The sequence below is a fragment of the Camelus bactrianus genome, chromosome 16, assembly GCF_048773025.1.
Source record: "Camelus bactrianus isolate YW-2024 breed Bactrian camel chromosome 16, ASM4877302v1, whole genome shotgun sequence".
NCBI lineage: Eukaryota > Metazoa > Chordata > Mammalia > Artiodactyla > Camelidae > Camelus > Camelus bactrianus.
In genome coordinates, this window is record NC_133554.1 from 53,416,240 (window position 1) to 53,439,725 (window position 23,486).

The 23,486-nt window shown below is 54.7% G+C and overlaps 1 protein-coding gene across 3 annotated transcripts; it reads right to left on the reverse strand.

Annotated features, from left to right (window-relative positions):
- Positions 1–1,133: 1,133 nt before the first annotated feature.
- On the reverse strand, positions 1,134–22,403 carry CDC42EP4 (CDC42 effector protein 4). Of its 3 annotated transcripts, none has more exons than XM_010950834.3 (2): positions 22,017–22,403; positions 1,134–3,908 (listed from the first exon to the last, which is right to left on the reverse strand). In XM_010950834.3, the coding sequence occupies exon 2, from the start codon at positions 3,800–3,802 to the stop codon at positions 2,729–2,731; it is 1,074 nt and encodes a 357-aa protein (XP_010949136.2). In that variant the 5' UTR covers positions 3,803–3,908; positions 22,017–22,403; the 3' UTR covers positions 1,134–2,728. The 3 variants fall into 3 exon arrangements, with proteins under 3 accessions (XP_010949136.2, XP_074199704.1, XP_074199705.1); XM_074343603.1 differs by lacking the exon at positions 22,017–22,403 and adding an exon at positions 20,947–21,086; XM_074343604.1 differs by lacking the exon at positions 22,017–22,403 and adding an exon at positions 9,536–9,794.
- Positions 22,404–23,486: the final 1,083 nt, after the last annotated feature.

A 23,486-nucleotide genomic window follows, 5' to 3' on the forward strand; every position in this document is an offset into this window, starting at 1 on the left:
GCATCACACCCACTGGGCTTGGATGCGTGCCCATCCCCTCTCTACTCCCTCCCTCGGGGCCACCGCTCCACCCACTCGTAACTGTCTTAGCCACATCCCACAGTACCTCTAATGAGCCAGTCTAGGGACAGACGGACCTGGGCGACATTTAATTATGCTTCTAATTGCTTCCCAGGAGGAAGATGAGTACAAGCCCAAATTTCTCCATCGATGCTTGGGGAGAAGGGCAGGGTTTCCAGGAACTCAGCCACCCTGGGGCCCGAGGTGGAAAGGAGAGTGTGAGAAGGGGCTTTGGGGGCAGAGGCAGCCCCGCCCATGGCAGAGGGGAAGCGGGTGAGGGAGGAGCTGGACTAGTGGGGTGGCGGGGTCACGGGGTCCCACCCAGGATTGACATACCCCGCCTCACTCCCCAAAGTAATGATGCTTCAAGATGACTGAATGTGGAAAGGGTTTCAAATCAGTAATGTTCTCACTCCAGCACTGGGTGACTTCAGAGGTGGCGGCCATGTGGCCTCGGAAGCACATCTTGTCTACAGAATGGGGACACCAGAGTCTACCTCGTGGGGCCTTGAGGCTGAACTGAGACCACACCCCCTGTAAGCTGATTCTCCAGGTCAGATGGTAATAAAAGGGAGGAGAGGAGGGAGGGCGGTCCCTTTCCTGGCCCGCAGCGCCCACCCGCCGTGTAGTCCTGGTGGCCACAGCTCCCACGGGGGGAGGTCAGGCACCTTCCAAGGTTTAATAACAGCTTTGCAGGCACCACTGCGGTGACTGTGCCTGCAGCCCAGCCCTCCAATCCCGGCAGGATTCCCAATTAGCAGATGTGGAGAATGAAACACAAAACAGCTAAGTGACTAAGTGCCCGAGGGTCCCCAACTGGTAAGTGGCAGTCGGGGCACGAAATCCCAGAGTCCCCAAGGGCCTGCCCAGACAGATGGGCATATGAGGCCTCGTCCTTCCGGAGGCTGGAGAGGAGGAGCAGGACACAAGAGAAGCCATCTGGGGCCCCTGAGACCGTGCGTTGGGGGCTCAGGGAGCCCCAGGACCCACAATCCACACCCTCACCCCTGCCCAACCCTGTCACGTCCTAAAATGACACCCCCCAACCCAGAAGCAGAGATAGACACCAGCTGTGCTGTAGGGCTTTTTTTTTTTTTAATGTTTCCTTGCTGTTTTAACATTTTCATGGAAAAAAAATTTACAGTTTAGAATCTGGAACTGACCACTGTCTCGATGGGTTTCAAGGGCAGCTGGCGGGGGCTGCAACCCTTCGATTCCTTCCCCAGAGAGGGAGCTACGCTACTGGAGCACCAATGGGGCACTCGAACCAGGAACTAAGCTAGTGTCTGAGTCAGGATCTGGTTAAAAAAAAAAAACAGGGAGGCTAAAGCAGCTACACCCCCAGGCCCTGGCCGGGTCCTGTGGCACTTCTGTCTGTCCCCTTCCCTCCACTGGCTACAACAAGGGGACAGGAGGCCGGTTCCTAGGACAGAAAAACAATCCATTAACCCTGGCAACGTTATGAGGATGCAGAGAGAAATCTGAATTTCACAAGGACCACGAATCATTCGTTAGTGTAAGTATGTCCCAAATAGGGCACGGGGCATACTTACACTTAAAAATTTTAGCCTCTGCAGGTCTGAGATCCTCATTTAACTCCGCATTCTGTTGTTTTGTTTTGTTGCTAACGCTGTCCCCTCAGGGCCATTGACTCAGAAGTGGGGAAGGGGGCGCAGCTGGCAGAGGCCGGAGGAAGGAAGAGGAAGTAGTCAGTCCCGGGGTGGGGGAGGGTGGGGAACAACCCAGTCAAAAGAGAGCTCTTATCTCCCTATGGGAATGACTTTTTTTTTAAAAAAAAAATCATTTTCCAGAAATTTTCTACTCTGGCTGCCTTCCGTCGTTAACAGCTAAGGGGGTGGGGGCGAGGACATATACGCACAGACACCCCCCCCCCCCATGTAGTTCTAAGTAAAGTCTGGAAGCGCTTAGTATAAAGGTTTTCTAAAAGGTTTTCCTTCTGGTGGCGGGTCTGCTAACACCGTTCCTGATAGTGTTCTAGAAGGATTTAAACAGAACAAGAACAAACCAACCCACAGAGACCACGCGAGGGCCCCAGCCTGCTTCCTAGTGTCATCCTGGAAGGGCCCCTTCTTGAACATTCAAGAAGCCCAGGGGCCTTCCTTCCATTCTGCATCCTGTTCCCTTCCCCCGGGGAGGGGTCATGTTTAGTGTACACAGTCCGTCCGGCTTTCCTCCAAGGGGCTCCCCAAGTGGCGCCAGGGAGGGAGGAGGGAGGGGCCAGGACTGGTGACCTGTCACATGCATTGACCGCGGCAGGCCCCACATGACAGAAATGCCGGGAGAAAAGAGTTAAATGTCCGTAGCCCCTGGCTGCCCCGCTACTGCTGCACACGGCAGGAACTCAGGGTGACATCTGGCGTCCACTTGAGGCCAAGGTGGAGGAAAGGGAGGCCGGGAGAGGAAAGCTCGTTCCTGCTGTGAGAACACAGCCCCATCCTACAGAGTTCGGGCAGGGCAGGGTGTGCAAAGAAGTCAGGCGCCCAAGCCAGCTCCCCAAGTCACTCTCCTTGGGCCCACAGGCTGGGCCAACGCCATTCAACGAGGTCCAGGGTCTGTGGCCCCAAGCCAGGCTCTTGGCTGCCCTTGTGTGGCTGGGGGCAGGGAGGAGATGAAGCCAAGAGCATGGAGCCCCCACTTCCAGCCCACCTCACACCCGAATCTCATCCTCCTCCTCCTCGTCCATGAAGGAGAACTCGGTGTCGGGCTGCCTGGGGAGAGTGGCCCGGGCCCTATCTGGCCCCCGGAAGGCAGGGCTGCGCTCCTCCAGGACACCCGAGGTGCAGCTGGACAGGGAGCTGCTGTCCCGCGTGGTGTGGCTGCCCAAGCTGCGGGCCGAGCCAGGGCTGGGGGCCGCCGCCGCCCACCCCTCATCCTGCAAGGCGCGAGAGGACAGCGGGGGCAAGTCCGAGCCCCCCTCGCCTTCCTGCCTCCCCAGGGGAGGGGCTGCCGCCACCGACAGGGGAGCCTGTGTGGGACTGCCTGCTGGGTCGTCATCACCGTGGTAACCACCATCTTCCTCCTCCTCTGGTTCCCACTCCTCCTTGTCCATGATGCTGAGGACGTCGCCCAGCATGGAGGGCCCCAGGTCGATGTGGAAGGACATGATGGACTCAGCGTGCTTCAGCCCGAAGCCGGCCCTGGGCATGATGGGCAGATCCGTCAGGTCCCCAAAGGCCTGCTCGTCAAGGAGGGGGTCGGGGGAGTGGGGGGCGGCCGCCCCGTTCCGCCGGGGCAAGGCCTCCTCCACGCCCACCTCCTCGGGGCCGCCCTCCCCGGCACTCCCCTTCTTCACAGGGCTGGACGACAGGCTCTTGGGCAGCTTGCTGGAGCCCTTCTCCGCGGCCTCCTTCTCATTCAGCTGGGGCAGGGACATGGCGTTCTTGACAAAGAGGGCCGAGTCCCGCAGGGAGCCCAGCATGTCCCTCTGCTCTCGGTCCCCTCTGGTCACCGACTGTGACCGCTTGCTGCCCCGGAACTTCCGCGACAGGAGGCTGCGTTTGGAGGATGAGGAGGAGGCCGGCTCGTCCACGGACTCACCATCCAGCTCACCAGCCTTGCTGTTGAGAAAGGAGGTGTCCCCAAAGGCGTCCCCCGCCCGGCCCACGTGCATGGTGTGGCGGAAGTCGCCCAGCGGGGCACTGATCATCTCGGCCGTGAGGTCCACCCGGGAGCGGCGCTTGGAGTGCACTGAGCTGGACACCAGCTGCTTGAGGATCGGCATCTTGCCGGAGGGGAGGGGAGGGGGGCCCTCCCGAGGCAGCAGGCGGATCTGGGGTCAGATCTGAAGTCCGGCGGGTGGAGAGAGTGATAAGGAGAAGATCATAGGGCTGCAAGAAGAGAACAGCAGGTAAAGGGTTAACCTGGCACAAAAGCCCACCTGCTCTCCTACCAAAATGAAATGCTATGAAATAAGCCAGCAATCAATTTCCTAACCCTGCCTATTTCCTCACGCACAGGCTCCCGGGTTAGGGGAGTGCCCTCTGCAGTTCAGGTAGCCGCAGACGTGCTTTCCCTGAGACTTGAGAGAGAAAGAGCTTCTTTCTTCTGCAGGACAATGTCTCCTCACCTGGCACCGCCTTCCCTCCCCAAACCAGGACATTGCTAGAGGGACCGCAGCCACACTGAAATCGAAAGATGTGGAGGTGCGCAGCAGACTAGGGAGAGACTTGACTCCCATGAACAACCAATCTGGAGACATGCTGTAAGTTCTTCCTGCTGTCTGACCTCAATCCCTGTGAAGTTAGTGGACACCTCAAGCTGAGTCACAGTCCTCAGAGGAGGGGAGGACAGGACAGGCCCCAGGGAGATGCAGCCTGGCACCTCCACAGCTGTGGGCAGCCCGACTCACTCTCTGAATCAGAATTAGGGTGGGGCTGCTGGGACCCACAGAACCAGCTCCCCAGCCTTCCAGTCCTTGCCAGGTGTCCTGAAAGTGAGGTTCCCGCCTGCAACAGCTCCACCGTGGGGCCCCAAGCTCTTTGCCAAGGATCCATGCCCCCCACCTCTCAGAGACCAAGATTGGGAAACTCCGCATTTTCTTAGTCACTAGCAATGCAGGGAGGCAGGGACTAGTCCCTAGATGGCCGGGGCCCCCCTGGAAACTGCAGACCCCCGGGTGCTTAACCTGAACCAAAGAACATCAGAGGGGAGCCCAGGAGAGCTCTGAAAGCTTGAAGTAGACCACCCATGCAGCTCCTGGGAAGGGCCAAATTGAAGTCCAGCGTGGAAGCCAAACCAGCCCCTTTCCCTTAGGAGGACCTGCCCCAAATGCTAAACCCAGCAGCACAGGGCAGAGCAGGGTGGGGAGAGGTGGGTGAGGGGTGGTGCTGGGCCACCAGTCCTGCTAAGAGCACAGCTCTCAATGGCCCCCTCATTCCAGGCCCACACTTCCCGTTGCAAAGTTCAACCCATCATGCCCCACCAGGTTTCTTCCACACCCCCTATCCTGCCCCAAGCTAGGCCACCACATCCCACCTGGCCCTGCTTCCTTTTCCCCTTCAACCACCCTTCACCTTTTAACTAAAACAAAACATGCCCAGGACTCCCCAAAGCAGATCCCCGATCCAGCTATCGGTCCCTGCCTCCCTCCTTGCCGCTCTCTCAAGCTCACACTCTGCCCCGGCCCTGAGCTTGTCTCCCGGACTGGACACACGCAGGTCCCTGCTGGAATGCCTGTCACCTGGCTCACCCAGCATCCTCCAGGGCCCAGCTGAGATGCCCTTTCTCCCGGGAAACCTTCTCCAGCCCGGGGGAGTCCTCCCGGCCTGACCCCCAGCACTTTGGATGCCCTGCTCCTGGCAGGCACTGGCTACATTGTTCTATCCCTGCGGCTGGACTGTTATCTTCCCACTGGACTGTGAGCTTCCGGAGGGTTCCATCAGGGCTGTTCACCACCGAATCCTGTCTGGCAGTACGTGGTGCAGTCGGTCCTCAAACACCTCCCTCCTACTCCCACCCCGACCCCCAACCCTAGCCCAGACCCTGGGTGGCTCCCTTTCTGCCTTCCCAAGCCCAGTGACAGTGCCGTCGTCATCACTTCAGCCTGCAGCCAGACTCCAGGGCTCCCAGCCTGACCTCTTTTGCCCTCTAACCCCCTCCCCATGCTCTCCTTCCTTGTTTCTTGTCCAGATGCTGACGCCCAGTCTGATGGTTCCCCCAGCACGTGCTCCCCCCCACCCCCAGACAGTCATACCACCGGTCACTCCAGCAAACAAAGTTCTCTGGGGTGGGCGGTGGGAGCCAGGCACCGGGGGTGACCTGGGCTGGGCTGAGTCAGGTGAGGACTGCCCTGGAAGTCCTGGAGATGACCCATCACGGTCACTCGGCTCCCTCTCCTCACTCTCCTCCTTATCCCCATTGAACTCTTTTGAAAGTTCGCCTCCCCTACCCCTAACCTGGCCCCTCAGTTTTGCCCACACCCAGGATCTAACCTCCAAATAATCAGACACGGAACAGCTAGACTAGCACCTGGCAAACATTTTCCATTAAGGTCCGGACAGCAAAGATTTTCAGCTTCACGGCTGATACGGTCTTGGTCACAGCTACTCAACTGTCTGAGCAGTAATAGGAAAGCAGAAGACTGTATGGAAACAAATGGGTGTAGCTGTGTCCCAGTAAAACTTTATTTATAAAAACAAGTGGTGGGCCACATTCGGGCTGACCCCTAAGCTAGACACAGGAAAACTACTGGCCTCAGTGTCAGCCTCTCAACACTGCTCAGGAGAGAGTCACCGTATGTGACCCCCTGGGCCAGCCACAGGCTCCCAGGCCAAACTCTGAGGGAAACTCTCTTTGGCTAAACAAGAGAAAAGGAGGATGGAGTCGGCCTCAGGCATGTTTGGCACTGAAAGAAATCAAACCAGGTTTCTAAGGGACTCTTGGAACTGAAGAAACCCTCGGGCTTCCACTGCCACCAGGGCAGTGAGGTAAGAACAGAAAGAAAGGGTCCAGGTTCTCAACCTGCCTGCAACTCGGCTCGTGGCTCTGCTCACAGAACTCTGGGATCTCGAAGAGCTGGTAGGGAAGGGACACCCAATGCAGCTCTTTCGTTCTCCAGATGAGAAAACAGGTTTCCTGAAGCAAAGCGGCTTTTCCAGATTTATGTGCCGAAGGGCAGAGTGGGGCTCGAAGCCAGTCTCCTGGTCCAGTGCTCTTTCCGCTCCACGCCAGGCTGCTCTCTGGCCTCTGGTGGGCGGCCTCTCTGGTCAGTTACCAATCACAACCCCCCCCCCCCCACTTCTGGCTGGGAGAGTCTAGAGAGGAGACGCCTGGGTGCTGCCTCAGGAAGCTTCTTGTGTTACCTGACACGGCTGGCACCTTGAGCCAGACCGTTCTGCGTTGTGGGGGCTGTCCTGCACGGTGTCAGATGTTGGATGGCACCCCTGGCCTCTGCCTCCTAGATACCAGTAGCATCCCCCCCCCCCCGAGGTGTGACAGCCAGCGTCTCCAGATATCCCACATGTCCCCCGGGGGCAAACCTGCCCCGGGCTGGGAACCCTTGCCCTGGAGCGACAACACACATGGGACAATGAGACACGTACTGTTCCCTGGGTAAACAAAAACCAAAGAAACAAAAAAGAAAAAAAGAAAAGAGAAGAAAGGAAAAAGGGGAGGAGAGGGGCCATAAAGGACCAGAATTGTGGGATCAGTGGCATGGGCCTCCGGAGTTGCACAAGGGTTTCAGAGTAACGGCAGGAATCCCCAGACCCAGTGAGCAATGTCAGGCACTGTGGTTTCCCCGATCTTAAGTGCTCATCAAAGAGAAAGCAAAACCACAGGCCGGCTGCCCAGGACTCAGCAGAGATGGTGCAGAAGCCTGTGGCCACCCGAGGGACCAGGTATCCTGGCCGTCATGGCTACAGCACAGGAGGGTCCCACCATCCCATTAACCCCGCTTCTAGCTCATTTTCAAGGGTAAGACCAGAGACCAGGATAAGAGGGGCCCGCAGGAAAGTCCCTAGGCCAGCCCCAAGTTCGCCAGGACCCCGCACAGCCCCACACCCCAGGAAGGTGGGGCAGGTCTGGCCAGTGCTGTGGTCTCACTCCCTGGGGGCAGGAAGGAGGCTTTGTGGCCTGTGAAAAACCAAACCATCTTCAACAACCAGCATGAAAAAGTCCCGAGCCCTGAGAGTTGGGACCCAGACAGAGTCACCTGCTGGTCCCGCTGCCCAGCAAGGAAAGGCTGCAGGACCCGGCAGTCCTGGGTCGGGGGATGAGGGGGCGCGGGTGGGGCGAGGTCTGGGCCTCCGGGGCCCTCCCGACAGCTAGAGCTCAGATGGCCAGGCCAGGCTCAGGGCTGGCAGGAGTTCACTCACTGGGTGGTTTGAAGTCCTTGGTTTTATGGCCCCTTAGTGACACCATCACCCTAAGCTTTGAACAGAAAGCGATTTGGGGGTGAGGAGATAGAATTCTGAATATAAGTCCAAGCAGGTGGCCTGGACCTGTCCTGGGGGCAGCTTGGGAGGCCTGAGTGCCCGCCTGGAAGGGGACTGTGCCAAAGGGGCTGTGGCTCTGGGAGGGGGCGTTGCTAAGCACAATGACTCAGCTCCAGGGAAGTGGCTAAAATAGGCTGCTGGCCAGACGACAGGGCAGCCACTCCCCTCACCCTGCCCTGGGTGGGCAACCCCACCCCAGAAGCTACATCCCACTTTCCTGGCAGAGCGAAGGAAGGTGGAGCAGCAACTCGCATCTCTCCCGGACTCCCCTGCCGCTGGTGGAATCAGTTCCCTCTGCCCTTGGCCCACTGACCACACAACATTCCTCTAAGGCAGGGGCAACTAGCCCTCCCCGGAGAGGCCAGGACCCTGGTTGGATGGACACTACCACACCAGCTCTGCTCCTGGGACAAGAGAGAACAGCCCTGGCCGGGACCCCTCCCTCATTCCATGTGCTGCCGTACAGAGCACGGCCCTCCCACATCAGCCAGCCCAACGGCTCTGAGACAGACCTGCGACCTCCTGGGGCAGCCAGACCATCCTCCCGCTTTGCAGCTGACCTGTAAGCTCACCCCAGTACACAGAGCGCACACGCTTCGTCGCCCACTGCCCCTGGGCAGCCACTCCCCCATCACCTCCCCTCCTAACCACCCACCCGACTCCAGCTCTGAGCAATGCGGCCAGACAGAAGGGGGCATTCGACCCCAGATGACTTCAGCTGTGGCTTGGATTGGGTACAAGAGACTTCGTTCATTTACTCACTCATTCATTCATTGGCTTACTACACACCCACCAATTTCCCACAACTCTTCTAGGCCCTGGAGACAGAGCAGTGAAAATAACAGTGTGGAAAGCCCTGCCTTCCCGGGGCGCACTTGTAGTACAGGTGTGGGTGGGTGGGGAACAGGGCTGTAAACATGCAAATAGAACAGTGTCTTGCAGTCCTCAGTGTCAAGAGGGAAATGGGGGGGGGCGGTGCGAGTGAGTGTGGGAGTTATGGGCCTGCGGGACGCCCCCCTGAGGAAGAGGCAGCTGAGAACTGAATAATGAGAAGGAACTAGGCATGCCAAGAACATTCCAGCAGCCGGAACAGCACATGCAAAGGCCCTGAGGTAGGAACAAGCTTGTGCTTGAGGAACAAAATGAAAGCCAGGGGCCAGGTCACACAGGGCCCTCCCAGGAAGACTAGGTGGGAATTTGAATGGTGTTCTAGGTGCCAAAGGGGGCCTTTCTAAGCAGGAAGTCATCCAGTCTGTGTGTTTGGAGGTTCCTGTGGCGGCTGGATTGGAGGCATGGAGAAAGGAAAGCAAGAATTCAGAGCAAAGAGGAGGGGGGCCAGGATGAAGGTGTGGTTAAGGAGGTGGACAGAGCGGGGCACATTTGGGGCAGGGTTTGGAGGTAGAGACACCAGCAGCTGCTGAGGGCCCAGATGGGGTAGAGGGAGGGCAGAATCGAAAGGGAACCGGGCCTTCGAGGAGCCACCTCGAGCCCAGGCATCCTTTTCCGGGGGTGGGTCTCACCTGGCAGGCCAGGGGTGCAATCAGCAACCTGCCACCAGGAGGAACTTGACTTTGCCCAAACAGGGGACGCCTTCTGCTACACAACATTGGTCAGCTGGAGCCACATGCTGGAGGGGATCATGCAAGGAACGCCGTGTAACATGGGCCACGACGCCGTAAGAGGTGAGGGGCTCCGGCTTCTGTGGCCAGAGAAAGATCCAGCACTTTCTGGAATGCTCACCAGCCTCATCCTGCGAAGATAAGAAGCCCCAGTGAAGGCAGAAGGCTGTTTTATCCCAATAGCTGGGGGGCAGCACAGGGAGCGCATGAGGACTGTGGGTGTTCTGGGACAGAGCTACACAGAACAGGAGGAACTTTAGAGAGGGCTGTGTGGTCATCTTAGCTGACTTTAGTGCATTCGCAATCTTAGCTCCTTCACAAACACTGCCAAAAGCCCTCTCTGTATTTGAAAGCGTGCTGTTTGCACCAGGACATTAAGAACCCCTGTCTTCAAATGATTGGAGCCCGAAGAGCCACAATGAAATTAAAAATAAAAAATAAGAAGAGCCAGGATGGGGACATGAAATGTCACGATGCTAACTCCTGTACCACTGGTGGATCTGTGTCAAACATGGCCTTAAAATACGTGGGCGTGGAGCAACCCGGCAACCATACCCGCAGAGATGGAGAGACTAAATTAAGAGACTTGCCCTAGGTCATGGATTGAAGCCAAGGCTTTATTCCCACACCAGGGCTCCAGCCACTGAAACAACCATGCGCGACCCAAAGTGTGGGGGCCTTAGCACACCAAAACCTGGGGCATGTAATTCACTCGTGTGCGTGTATACACATCCACATGTGTATATTTTTTATAGGTTTACCTACGTGGCTGTTGTCAATTCATGAATAGAAGAATAAGCTCTAGTTTTCCTTCTTTTGAAAAAAAAAGAAAGTCTATATACTATATGGGAGTTCTGGTGTTTTCCTCCCACATCCCGGTGATTTCTCTTGCACACCCCTGGGGGTGCTACAATTCAGCGCCCAGTGTCACACAACTCCCACTGAGGCACCCATGGCGCCTGCAATTTTAGAGATTCCAAGACTGAGCGATGGGGGACATCCCAGAGATTATCCAACCTGGTGGCCTTGATTGGGTTATGGGGGCGGAAAGAAGTACTTGCCCAAGGCCGTGGAGCTGGTGAGGGACCCAGGTGGTGGCAGTGGTGCCCAGGTCTCCTGTCTCCCTACCTCTAAAGGTCCTTCCCAGATAACAGGATGGATGACTCACTGCCAGGCGCCGGGCCACACCCTCTTGTGTCTGTTACCATCTTGCCCCCCTTGAGCTGGGGAAGGAAGAACTTCCCTCCCACCGAACAGCAGGTACTAGATGCCACCAGGCAGGGAGGGAGGTACAAAACCCTGGCCCAAGAGCAGCTCAGAGTCAAATCCCAGGACAGGGTGGGCAACTGTGGCAGGTTCTTTAAATAATGGCTGTAAGTCACGCATAATTCAGGCATCGCCACAGTGGGAAACCTACCCTGTGGAATAATTTCAAAGCTGCAAAAGATCCCAAACACAGATATTCATCAAAGCCTTGTTCATAATAGCAAGAGACTGGAACCCACCTGATACCCAACAATAAGAAAATGGTTGAGAAAACCACTCACTCAACAGATCATCCTGCAGGTGCAAAGAGCGTGTACCTACAACGTGGAAAACTTTTTCTAAATGGCATCAAACAGAAGGGAAGAAAAGGGCAGAACTTATACTAGTTTAGACACAGTGATCACAGACTACGCACACGCATGGGTGAATAAAGGCAGAAGGGCACACAGAGCAATGAAGGAGTGATGTCAGGCTTGAGTGGAAAACAGCCTTCTTTCTTTTCTTTCTTTCTTTTTTTAAGTTTCCTTTAATGTGGTAGGACTGTTTTGATAACAATAATAATAAAAATCCCACAGCATCAAAGGCTTAAGGAAAAAATCTTAATTTCAAAACCAGCTTAGAACGATCAAGTTCTCCGAGTCCAGCAGCTGCCGCCGGGGGCAGGGGTGGGGGGAGAGTGGGGCTCAGGCCACAGGTTCTCATATCCCAGAATCTCCCGTGAATGTCTGTTCGCTTCCTCTCTCTCCCGCTAAATCTGCATCTCCCCCGGCTGGACATGTTGATTATGACCTTGTTTTATTTTTCAGCTGTCTGGGAGGACGAAGTGGGCCACCTATAAAAGCTGGTGGCAGGGGAAACAGGAGAGCTGAGGACTCTCCCAAAAGAACTCGCCCCCCAACAGCTGCTTCCTGATGCTTGAGCCCCCTCAACTGAGCAGATGAGAACAAACTACCCCCACCGCCACCCTCACCCCCATCCCCAGAGACTGGCCAGTTTCCAGTGACACTGAAGCCCTAGGCTAGAGGCCAGACTCCCACATGGGTGATCCCACAGCCGGATCCTATCCAAGATGCTCTGGCAGGTGAAGGTTCTGTTTCTGCTGCTTCCATAGTCCCAGCTCAGCTCTACTGATGACTACAAAAGAGCAGAGCAAATGAGAAGGGGCGGGACACAGGGACAGCCCCCCACCCCGCCCAGTGCTCCAGCAACTGGCAGACCACCAAGCCGTGTGCAGAAATAGCAATGCTGTCAGCAGTTCCCATTTACTGGGTGCCTGCCTCATGTAGGCATTGTGCTGCGACATCGTAAATTTATGCCCCGAACCCTGCAAGGAGGGTGTCACGATTGGCCCCATTTTCCAGAAAAGAGAAACTGAGGCTCAGATGGAATGAATGCCCTTGCTCACTCTCCTAACTACTAAACGGTGGTTTGAACCCTTTCTAGCAGACCTTGGAGGTGGGATGGGAATAGGGAGGCTGTTTATCCAAGAACGACCCTGGGACCAAGACTGACTCCCCCATCAGAGATCTGCTCCCGGGGATGATTCATACGGGCTCCTTCTTACTCAAGATCGCATCCTGCTCTGAGGACCCTCCCAATGTTCTGACTCCCTGGGAGGTGAGAGGTGGGGAGGACCACCCAGTACAGAAGCCAGGGCTCCCCCAGCATATTTAACAGTGGACCCAGTACAAATGTTTCCCAATCTCCATCTTGTCGTTTCCTGGTGGTTCCAGTTGCCAAGAAGGAAGACCAGAACCTCGACCCAATCTCTCCCCCAAAGATTGGCTGTGTGCTTGTTCCAACTTCCCAGCCTGCCGGCCAGTCAAGACTCTGGGCTCAATGGCCCAAGGGTACCACTGCCCAGCCACACTTGGGCACATCCCATTTCCTGGAGATAAACATCCTCTGATTGCTGGCTTCTTCCTGGAAGGAAGGGAAAGTGGCAAAGCCCCAGTTTCACTACATGCCTTCCACAGCGGCGAGCAGCCACTGCACACTCCCCAGGCATTCCTGCTTCGGGGCAGGGTGAGAGCAGTATTACTGGGGAGGGCGATGAACCCACCCCAGGTAATCAGGACACGAGGCTCTTTTCAGAGCGGGGCTCACAGGGTGAACGATGTGTAGTCCACACCAGAACTCACTGACTTCCACCTTCTGCTGCCTCTTTAGGGGTTATTAAGTAATTTATGCCTGCACCGTCCAATATGGCAGTCACTATGCTATGGAGCATGAAATGGGGACTCGAGATGCAAGGCTTGAAATGTCCAAATCGACATGTGCTAGAGGATGCAACATCCACAGGACTTCAAAGCCTCAGGATAACAAAAGAATGCAAAACAGCTTATTTTTTATATTGATTACATATTAGAATGATATTTGGAATATAGTGGGTTCAATAAAATGTTCATGTCACCTCTTTTTTACTTTTTATAATCTATCTATTAAAACTGTAAATTACGTAAGGGACGTGCATGCTACTTCTGTGAGATAGTGCTGATTTAGACATTTTTGTTCTTTTTTACACAAGCAGCATTTTCCATTGTAGATGGATAAAGCCAACCATTGTTCACATTTGAGTGAAAAAAGTTACATGTTAATAAATAGCGCTACATCATCTTAGATTAACTCCTAATATCCTAAACTTCACATCCTTCTTATTGTTAACTTGTTCTCCAGAAGGTTTTGGCAAGTTACAGCCTCACCAACGGCGATGACAGTGTCCAGCATCAGGCCTTACTGTTTCTTTAGCTGAACTGAAACCAACAAAAACAGTCACCACCACCGCCGTCCTCACAAACGTCTAATTTGCTTTTCTCTGATTACCTCAGAGGGTAAACATTTAAAAAGCACTGTTGGCACGTGTATGCTTTCTTTTGTGAATTGCTTGTTGAAGCCTTTTGTCCATTTTTGGGGCGGGGGTGTGGGAAGGGGCTTCACCTTTTTCAATGGGTTTTATGACTTTCAATATTAAAGCTATTAAGATTTTGACTGTATTTTGCAAATATTTCCACAAATATATCAAAAGCCCATTTACAATGTGGTAATTTTGGTTTTTTCCATAGAGTGCTTATTAATTTTCACAAGGTCAAATCTATTTTATGATTTCCAGCTTTTATACTAATGAAGCAAAGACAGTCCCCATTCCCACGTTTTATGATACTATCCACTTCTTCTAAAACTACCAGGTAACATGATAAATAAAAACTACTCATGGCAAAGAATACTAAAAAGAAATTCACTAAAGATGTGTGTGGCTTATAAAATTGTGGGTCATTCAAAATAGATAATACATTAAAATGTAACAATAAATAGTTACTGATTTCGTATAAAATTGTCATAAAATATGAGTAAAGAAATCAAATGCTACCTTAATCAGATATTAAATTCTTTACGTATAGATTCCACCCACCCACGGATCTATCTCCAGGCTTCCTTTTATGCTCACTGGCCTTGGTTCATCCGTAACCCAGGTAGGTGTACTCTGTCACTCTGTAAAATAGGTTCTGAGTATCCAGTTGGATAATATTCCTACTTTCACTTTTTTCTAAAATTTCCTTGGCTTTTCTAAAGCAGTTTGTCTTCCAGATGGACTTTAGAAACATTTCCTAAAGTTCCAAAAGAAATCCTGATGGAATTACATTGGAATTGAAAGCAAACAATAAATTAATTGGGGAAGAACCGACATTATCACAACACGATGTCTTTATATCCATTTATTCAAAACTTAATGGAGTTTGTGGTTTTTCTTCCTACGAGTCTTACACACATCTTGTCATGTTTATTCTGAGTTATTTTATGGTCTCCTGTTGGGAATGGATTTTGTACTCTGCCCTTCTGCACAGCTGTATCTTCCGACTGGTTAGAGCCGGTACAAGGAAAAGCTACAATTTTAAAATTTATTATCTATTTAATGGCCACCCTACTAAGCTTGTGCTGTCTTACACACCCTCAGCATCCATGCGATTAAATCTCCTGGGCTTTGCAAGTAGACCAGCCCATCATCTGCAACTAATAATAATTCTGCCTCCTCCATTCCTTATCTTGTTATACTTGCTACAATTGCCAACATAATGTTGAACACTATTACTGACAGTGAAGATCTCTGTTCCTGGCATTTACAGGGATGTTCCCAACCTAGGTCATCCAGTACAGTAGCCGCTAATCCCATCAGGCTGCCGAGTGCTTGAAATGTGGCTAGTGCCTCTAAGGAACTGAATTTTTAATTTTATTTCATTTTCACTATTTTACATGGAAAACTGATGCTTGCTTCAGTTATTGGAAATCCTAAGTATGTTTAAAACATCTTGAGTGAATCTTTTTCAACTGTAAATTTTATGAAATCCAAATTATAAGTGTTTATGAACTTTAGCCAGATTGAAATGTCCTGTAGGTGTAAAATACACCCTGGATTTTGAAGGCCTTGTATCAAAAAAAAAAAAAAAAAAAAAAGTAAAATATCTCATTAACATTTTTTATGGGGGAGGGTATAGCTCAATGGTAGAGCACATGCTTAGCATGCATGAGGCCCTGGGTTCAATCCCCAGTATCTCTATTAAAAAAATAAATAAACCTAACCACCTCCCCCCTCCAAAAAAGGAATGATAATAAATAAATAATTTGAATGAGTTTTAGAAAAGAAAATATGATTTTTAAATATTTTTATGACTAAATGGGAAAGTGACAGCATTTTGGATATACTGGCTTAAATATAACATATTAAAATCAGTTTCATGGGTCGGCAGTTTTTTAAGTGTGGCTGCTGGGAAACTGAAAGCTATGTGTACCTGACATCACATTCCTATTGACTGCACTGTTCCTGGGGTATTCCCATTAATCATGGTGCTCGCCATTGGACTCATACAGGTATTCTCAATCATCTTAAGAGAATTTACACTTCTTACAGTTTTAGGAAAATGATACCAGTCACTCAGCCAGGCTGAGTTGTGGGAAAACACCCTGTAGCTTGGATAATTTACCCCTTGATTGCTGGAAAAATATAGAAAAGGTCCAGTCTAGCTTAAAGAGTGCAGAATGATACCCCACCCGTGGACCACAGGCAGATACGCCTTCCCTGGATCAGGGCTCACGGAGGGAGTCTGAGGAAGGGCACTAATATAATTAAGCTTTTACTTTGTACCAAGATAGCTGCTTTATTTTGATTAAACTGCCCCACTCCTTTTTGGAACAAGTAATAACACTGTCCTTGGCATCTGGAAAACCTCATCACACGTACTCTTCCCGCCAGTCCCAAGGAGTTCTCATCAATGTCTCCATCTCGCAGATAAGGAAACTGAGGCTTAAGGGTTCAGTGCATCACCTGAGTCACATAGCTGCTACGGACAGAGCTGTCCGAGTCTGCCTGACCTGGGCTTTTTCTGAACCCTGCGCTTTTTCCACTTGACCCACTAAGGTGTGTCAGGGGAGCTTTATAAGTATGGCACAGGACTCTGAGATCTGATGAAGGTTATGGATGTATGAACACCCACAGATGAATGGTTTTGCATAGAATTTCAGGTTAAAATACCCCTTGTCCTGGCTCCCCATCCCCCACCACTCCAGAAAAAGTAGAAATAAATCCTGGGAAATACAGACCCTGGGGCCCCTGTGGGAAGTCCATCCTGCCGGGGAGTTCTGCTCCTCCAGGCTGGGGATACGCCTCTCTCTCCACTCTGCTCCTCCATCTGTCTCTGCCTCCACCTCCCTCTTCATCCCGGAAGCCTGTGCTCCAGCAGGCGGGATGCCGTGAAGGCACGGTACAGGGAAGGAGAGGAGCCCCCCTCACTGCCCGGGCGTCACACCAGCTCAGGAAGGGACAGGGGTGAGCCATGACCAGGGAGTGACAGGAAGCAACAGCTCCGGAGCCAAGACTTGAGGAGCCAGCAACTCAAGGGCATTTGGCAACTTTGCTCATTTACTACAGGGCTCTTCCTGGAGACGTGTGTGTGTGTGTGTCTGTCCCTGCCACCCAGCTCCCGCCACAGAGGGAAGAGCCTGGAGAGGAAAAGGGGTGACTGGTGGGGGCCCCATGGCTCCTCCCTCCCACTGGGGCCTCCAAAGGAAGCGGCTGGGCTTGAAATCAGATCGCCCGACCTTGTTTGGTTTCACTTCACTTCTGAGAGCGGAGTGCTCAGCCAAGGGGTGGGGAGTCAGAGGACACCCCTGGGTCCCCAGAGGGAGCCAGGGCATCTGGTCTCACTCCAGAGCAGGCTGGTGAATCTTCCATCTTGGCCCTGCTGGATGGATGGTGCAGCATGGGGGTGAACAGCATGGACCCTGGAGCTGGACTCCCTGGTTCTGAGCCGGCTGGGCCGCACTGGGCAAGTAACTTGTGCCTCAGCTTCCCCATTAGCCTTCCCAGTGATGGATAATATTACATACTTCCCAGCACTATTGTGAGAATTAAACAAGCTAACAGAGGTAAAGCCCTTCCGCAATGATGTGTAAGGGGTGTTTGCCATGAAGATGACGCTGTAACGTGTTCTCTCTCAGCAACTGCAAGATGTCTACACCTTGAAAGGTGGGAGGAGAATTTCAGCATCCCGGTGACACTCTGGCCACTGTCACTCCCCAAGTTCATTATTAACCTGGGACACCCAACTTCCTTATCACCTGAGGACACCTAATCCACAAGACTCCGGGGCTGACCCCTTTCAAAGTCCTTGGTGGGGGGGGGGGGGTGAACTGTTGCTGGGGGGCGGGGTGTCCTCCTGGCTTCTGAAGCCCAGAGATGGACTGTAGTCCTGATCAGCAGTGGGGTCACACAGCCCTGAGACGAGGTCTCTTTCCTCACCTGCCTTCCCTTCTCCCTTCTTTGTGTTTCAACCTTTAATGATGCAGGAGGAGGAGCCTGGCTGGTCTCAGACAGGACTTCAGCTCTTTCTTATTTCAGTTCAATGTAGGTGGTCGAGTTGGAGGTGGGAAAAGAGAAAGCCCTCCCCTTCCTCTCCTGGATGAAGGTTAGAGAACTTAGGACTCTGGGGGACCTGGGATGCTACCAGCAACAAATAATGCACAAAATCTCAACATGATCAGTCCCCTCCAAAATAGAGTCTAGTCCTTTGGACCTAACCTGATTCTCAGTAGAGGTGTCCACAAGTTAAACTGCCAGCCCCAGGGAGGATCTTCTGTGCCCCCTCCAGCTCCCTACTCCCACGATTTGATTGAGCCTTAAACCCCAAGGGCAGCGGGAACACAGGGGTTCCTTCTGATGGGCCAGGGCCAAGGGCAATATTCTGAGGAACGGAGAAGAGTTGCACAGACTGGAAATCTGAGTGTGGAGAGGAAGGAGTGGCACGGAACAGATGCCAGAACGCAGAGCCTGGCTTCACTGTTACACTGGGGAGATCTGAAGCTGGGGTCTGTGGACCAAATTCACTTACCCCCAGAACTGTACAGACACAGGGATAAGGAGAGCCCAGAGATGCTCCCAGGGAGGCTGGAAGCAGCCCTGCTGACACCAGCCGTCACCCCGATGGTCAGAGCAGAAGATGGTGGTCTGAGCGGCCCTGGCTGAGCAACGGGTGCTGTCCCCAAATACAGCCCCAGAGATCTTTCTGGCCCTGGCACTGTGGCTTTGCAGATGCCCTCAGCCCCTGGGATGAAAGAACAAGGTGGGGAATGCCTGTGGTTTCTTACAGGCTAGGCAAGAGGTATAAGTTTTCATTCATGAAGATATCCCAATGTGCCCTCTCCAGAAGGGAGACCATTTCGCAGCTGGGAGGCTGAGTGGAGACCGCCAGTGAGGGGCCCTGTATCTGGCAAAGGAGAGCTCTGGATGTCAGCGCTGCCACCCTGGCCTGGAGCCCTGAGCTGCAAGCTGGCGGTGCCCGGGGGAGACTCATGTACATTACTGGAAGGAACCCAAGGCTCCTTGTATTTTAAGCAAGAGCTTCAGGGACACAGTGAGAGGGGATGTGGGATACCAGTGGCTAAACTCCCTTCTCAACACCCTGCCAGCAAAGAGCCTCGTCCAATCACGCCCTCCCAGCACGACCACCTTGTCCCCTGTCCAGAGCGGGCTGGTGGGGGTCCATCTTTGCAGAATGCCCCAGAGGTGCTGGCCAGAACTGGCCTTCAGGACACTCTGGTCAGTGGGATCCAGTGTTTGGTTCTTTTTCCCAAGGTTGAGAAAAAGCCTCCAGTCATAGGTCAGGAGACCAAGGATCGGGTCAGCTCTCATAGCTTCCAGGGCGGGATTGCTCAACCCCTCTCCCTCCGCCTCCAAGCCTTATCTCTGGCATCAACCCAGATCCTGTTCCTCCAAGGGACAGACTCCTCCCACCCCCCACTGGGACAAGATCCTCTGGGCCTGCAGAACATCCTGCCACTGGAGGCTGGAGTCACTGCCCCCACAGCAGTTCTGGCCTCTGAGCCCTCTACTCCCACTTTCCAGACCAGGGGAGTGGGGGCAGGGCAGAGAGAGAGAGAGAGGCAGCCGATTTCAAACACTGTGCCTGCCACACCTGGGCACAGCCCGTCCTGGCCACAGAAATCAATCAACCACTCCAAAGGTGGAGGCGGTTAGACTCTCTGAACCAGAGCCAACCAGAGCCCTTCTGGGAAAGCTCCCGATTTGTAAGGCCCCTCTCCTAGGTCAACATCTGCCCACCCCTTGCACCAGCCCCACCCTGTAGACTCTAACGTGCTCGGGGCTCCCTGGTCTCCAGTCCTGGGGCTGGACCGTCAGGTTCCACAAGGCAGCAGGACAGAAGGAAGCAGGGTGCGTACGTACATCACATTGGAATGAGCATCGGTGAGTGGTCGTGTGGAAGAGATGTGAGGAAAATGGAAGAGGGGTCAAGAAAGAGAAAGGTGGAAATCCCAGAAAAACAGGAGGAGTACTCAAAGCAGAGACCTGAGCTGGGGGGGGGGGGCGTCATGTGAGCTACAGGTCATCCAGGAACTCAGATAGATGGCAAAGGGGCTGAGACCCCAAAACACCGCCTCTTGGGAGCAGAGTCATTTTGTCACACTGGCCCCTTCCCAGTCCCTGAAGGGGTCACTGGGATCCATGGGAAGATCAGGAGAATCTGCTCGGATATCTCCCAAGGTTCACTGAACCCCCATCTGTGGGAAGGAGCAGCTGTCCTCAAGGAGTGGAGGGGCAAAGTCCAAGTTCGGAGGAGATAAACCACACTAAGCAGTCACATGAGCAGCTCACACAGGGGAACTGAGGAAAGCTGGAACCCACATGGCACCCCCACACTCACACAGGGTCCTAGCCACCCCCCAGGGATGAAGCCTCCCAAGTCAAGTGGGTGCCCCATTACTGCTTCGGGAGCCCTGAGGCCACCTAGAGGCTGGGCTGGGCCCAGCCCGGGTGCAGCAAACTCCCCGTTTCTGGGGGAAATCCACAGCTCCGCTTCCCCCTTCCTTTGTGCCCTGTTCTTTGTTCTCTTAAAATTCAGTCCATCCTGCCGGTGGTCCCCTCCTCCACCCCGGCCTCAGAAAGGGGGCGGAGGGGGTGGGGAGTTATTAGAAGCCCAGACTGCGCAAAGAAGTTGCATTGCTGGAGGCCCTCCTGTAACCGGGCCTCTCATTGTTTACGCTGGCTGGATGGGGAAAGCTTTCTCTGGTCCGGATGGCCGCTGGGGGTAAGGATGAGGGAGGTTCCCCCTCGCGCACCCTAATCCCCCCAGAGGAGCAGGGGGCTTCACACAGCTCTAGGACCCTTTCCCGGTTCAACTGCTCAGATAGAGGAGCAAAGAATAGGCACCGTGGACGCAGCCAAGGGCCGTGGGAGCCGGTCAGATTGCAAGGGGTGACAAAAATGGAAAAAGCATTGTATTTCCCCTCCATTCTCCCAGGGAGAAAAAGAAAACTTCCAAAGCTCAGGCTGCAGTGTCTCATCAGGAAACAAGGAATCTGGTTTGAGTTAGCAGAGAGCACCCCTCCCCCAGACACACACAGACACACACACACACATATTCACATTCACACGCCCGGCTTGGGCTCAGTCCTCTCCCAGGAAGCCCGCCCAGCCTCAGCCCTCCAGCTCTCGCTCTGGATTCCCGCCCAGCTCTCCCGGCCGGCCGGCCGGCACTCACCCGCAGCGCCCCGACCCGCAGAGTGGCTCACAGGGGACGCACCCGGGGCAGGGGGCAGTTTTGCGTCCCGACTGGGGGCGCTCCAGGGAGGGGGCGGGGCTAGGGACGGCCGATCGAAGTTCCACCGCCCCAAGCGGGTGATTAAATCATTAACCAACCGCTCCCGGCTTGCGGCCAGGTCAGGAGCGCTTTGCCCAGGGCGCACCCCGCGCGCGGGCTCCGCGCGTAGCCCCCTCCCGGGCTCGGAAGGAGCCGCCAGCTCGCCCGGGCCCCACCCCGCCGAGGGGCGCCTCGGCCTCTCCCCGCCGCGGCCTCCGGGTCTTCCGAGGAGGCGGGCGCACGGGGCGGGTGCCTGGCGGGGAGGAAAGGGCTCGGGGGGAGGGGGGCGGAGAGTATTTGTTCCCTCGGCCATTCCCTTCCAGACAGCTCCTTGCCTCTCTTTTCCACGGCCCGGTGACATTGGGTGGCGTGTGCTGCAGTGTGTGTACGAGCGCCGAGAGTGTGTGTACACGCCCCTGCCACTACGGGCGAATAATTCGGCTCTTATTCATGGAGAACTCTGTGCACACACGCCCCCCTCGGGGAGACCGCGAGTCGCGCGCCGCCGATTGTTGTGCTCCTGCCCACGGCTACACACACCCCAATCCCGGGCAAAGGGGTGGACCTTTCAAAGCCGGGTCCCCCCTCTCACCCCACCTTCAGCCCTACCCCCAGCAGTGCCCAGGGCCCAACCAGCGAATCGCAGTCTGGGGAGAGGAAATCGATTGGGAGCGAGGCTTCACCCGGCTCTCTGCCACCTCCTCCTCCCCGGCCCGTTCTGCTCGGACACAGGGTGCTTGGCCCCGGTCCCAGGAACCCGAGCCGCCCCGCACGCGCCCCAGCCCCAGCCCTGCCACCCGGGAGCGGGCGCAGGAGTCGGGGGCTGAGCCCTGCTTCCCGCCCCACTGCCTCAGTCGCGGCTTTTTCAATCCTTTGCCCCACAGGTTGGCTCGAGGCCCCCAAGCCAAGCCCACCCAGGCCCCTCAGGGCTCCGGTGCTGTCACGGCCAGAAGCAGATGCCCGTCGCCTACCTGGATGCCCAGAGACGCGAGCGCCGGGCTGGAGCGGCTGCGCTCTCCCCTCCGTGGGCTCCGCGAGGCACCGGGGCTGGCGGCCCATGTCAGCGCCAGCGTCCGTTTCCCTCTCACTCTCGGGCTTTCAGGGCCGGGAGCCGTTCGGACACTCCCCTTCCAGGCTCCTCCCGCACCACCCCCCCGCACCGCTCCGCGCTGATGTCACGGCGCCGCCGCAGCCAATGGCGCTTGGGAACCTCGGCCCGGCCGCTCGGCCTCCTCGGTTCAAATCTGAAAGCCTGAAACTTGCGGATCTTGGTGCGGGGCGGCTTGGGCCGAAAGGCCGGCTAGGACCGGGGTCGGTGGGGTCCCGGGGCGCCCCCGCCACCCTGCGCTCCGACCCAGATCCGCGCCCCTCTAAACTTGGGGCTCCCAAGGTCTGGAGCGCGACTAACCCCGGGGGCCTTGCACGAGGCCCTCCTAAGGCTCTTCCCCGTCCCGAGCCGAAGCCAATAACCCCGCCCTGGGGCGTTTCCGCTCCCTCCTCCCGGATCCAGTGCCTCGGGAGAGGGAAGCCCCCAGGGTCGACGCCGCCTGGGCCACAGATTCCATCCCAGACTTCTACTGGAACCGAGAGGGCGGGGAGGAGCCGGCCCCGAGGCCGAGCCGGAGTGGGTGTAAGAAGGACTTGGGCAGGTGACCTGTCTTGGATGGTCCTTCTTTCCCACATCTGTGCCCCCTGCCTCCTGAGTACCCGCCAAGGCTAAGTTCTGCTCCAAGTGAACCTCAAGGGTGCTGCACTCTGAGACCCCTTGTCTGAATCCTATGAGAATCTTTTTAGAGGAATAGCTTCTTCCATTTGTAAATGATCATTACTAATAAATGCCACAGGCGAGAGGGCACAGCACAAAATGAAAGATCCCGAGCTGTTCGCAGCTCCCACGCCTGGGGTTTTAATTTTAAGGGAAAGGAGTGAGGGTGGCAGAGGCTCTAGACTCCCTCCCACTAATGTGACCTTTGATGGGACCCCTCAGTGGGTCCTTCTGGGCTGGTAACTTCCCAGACAGGGCTCCCAGGAAACGCTGATGTCCCAGGTCCCTTTCCACCTGAAATCAAAGCTGAAGTCTCACCTGTCCTCCCAAAACGTTCCAGATGCTCTGAGGCACCTCCCTCCCACCTTCTCTCTCCCCCCACTGTTAACTAATTATTTTGTCTTCATGGCTGGCTGTTAGTAATTGGTTCTCTTTTTACAGGTGTCTGGGGTTTGGCCTTCCCAATTAGATAACCTATCAATTTAGCATACCTCCAGCACAAAGTCTTTGTCATTCTTCCACTCCTTATCCGAATCCAGTGCTTTGTATTTGAGTCCCCTTCCACAAACTTTGAACATTCATGAGGTTTGCTTTGGGGACGAAGAAAAATAAAGCCCAATCCTTGCCCTCAGGATGCCCTCAGTGGATACAGTCTGGTCCAGGAAAGAGCTCAGTA

What these genes read in the sequence shown, in the direction of transcription:
- CDC42EP4 (XM_010950834.3), bottom strand. Translation starts at nt 3,802, where the DNA reads ATGCCGATCCTCAAGCAGCTGGTGTCCAGCTCAGTGCACTCCAAGCGC.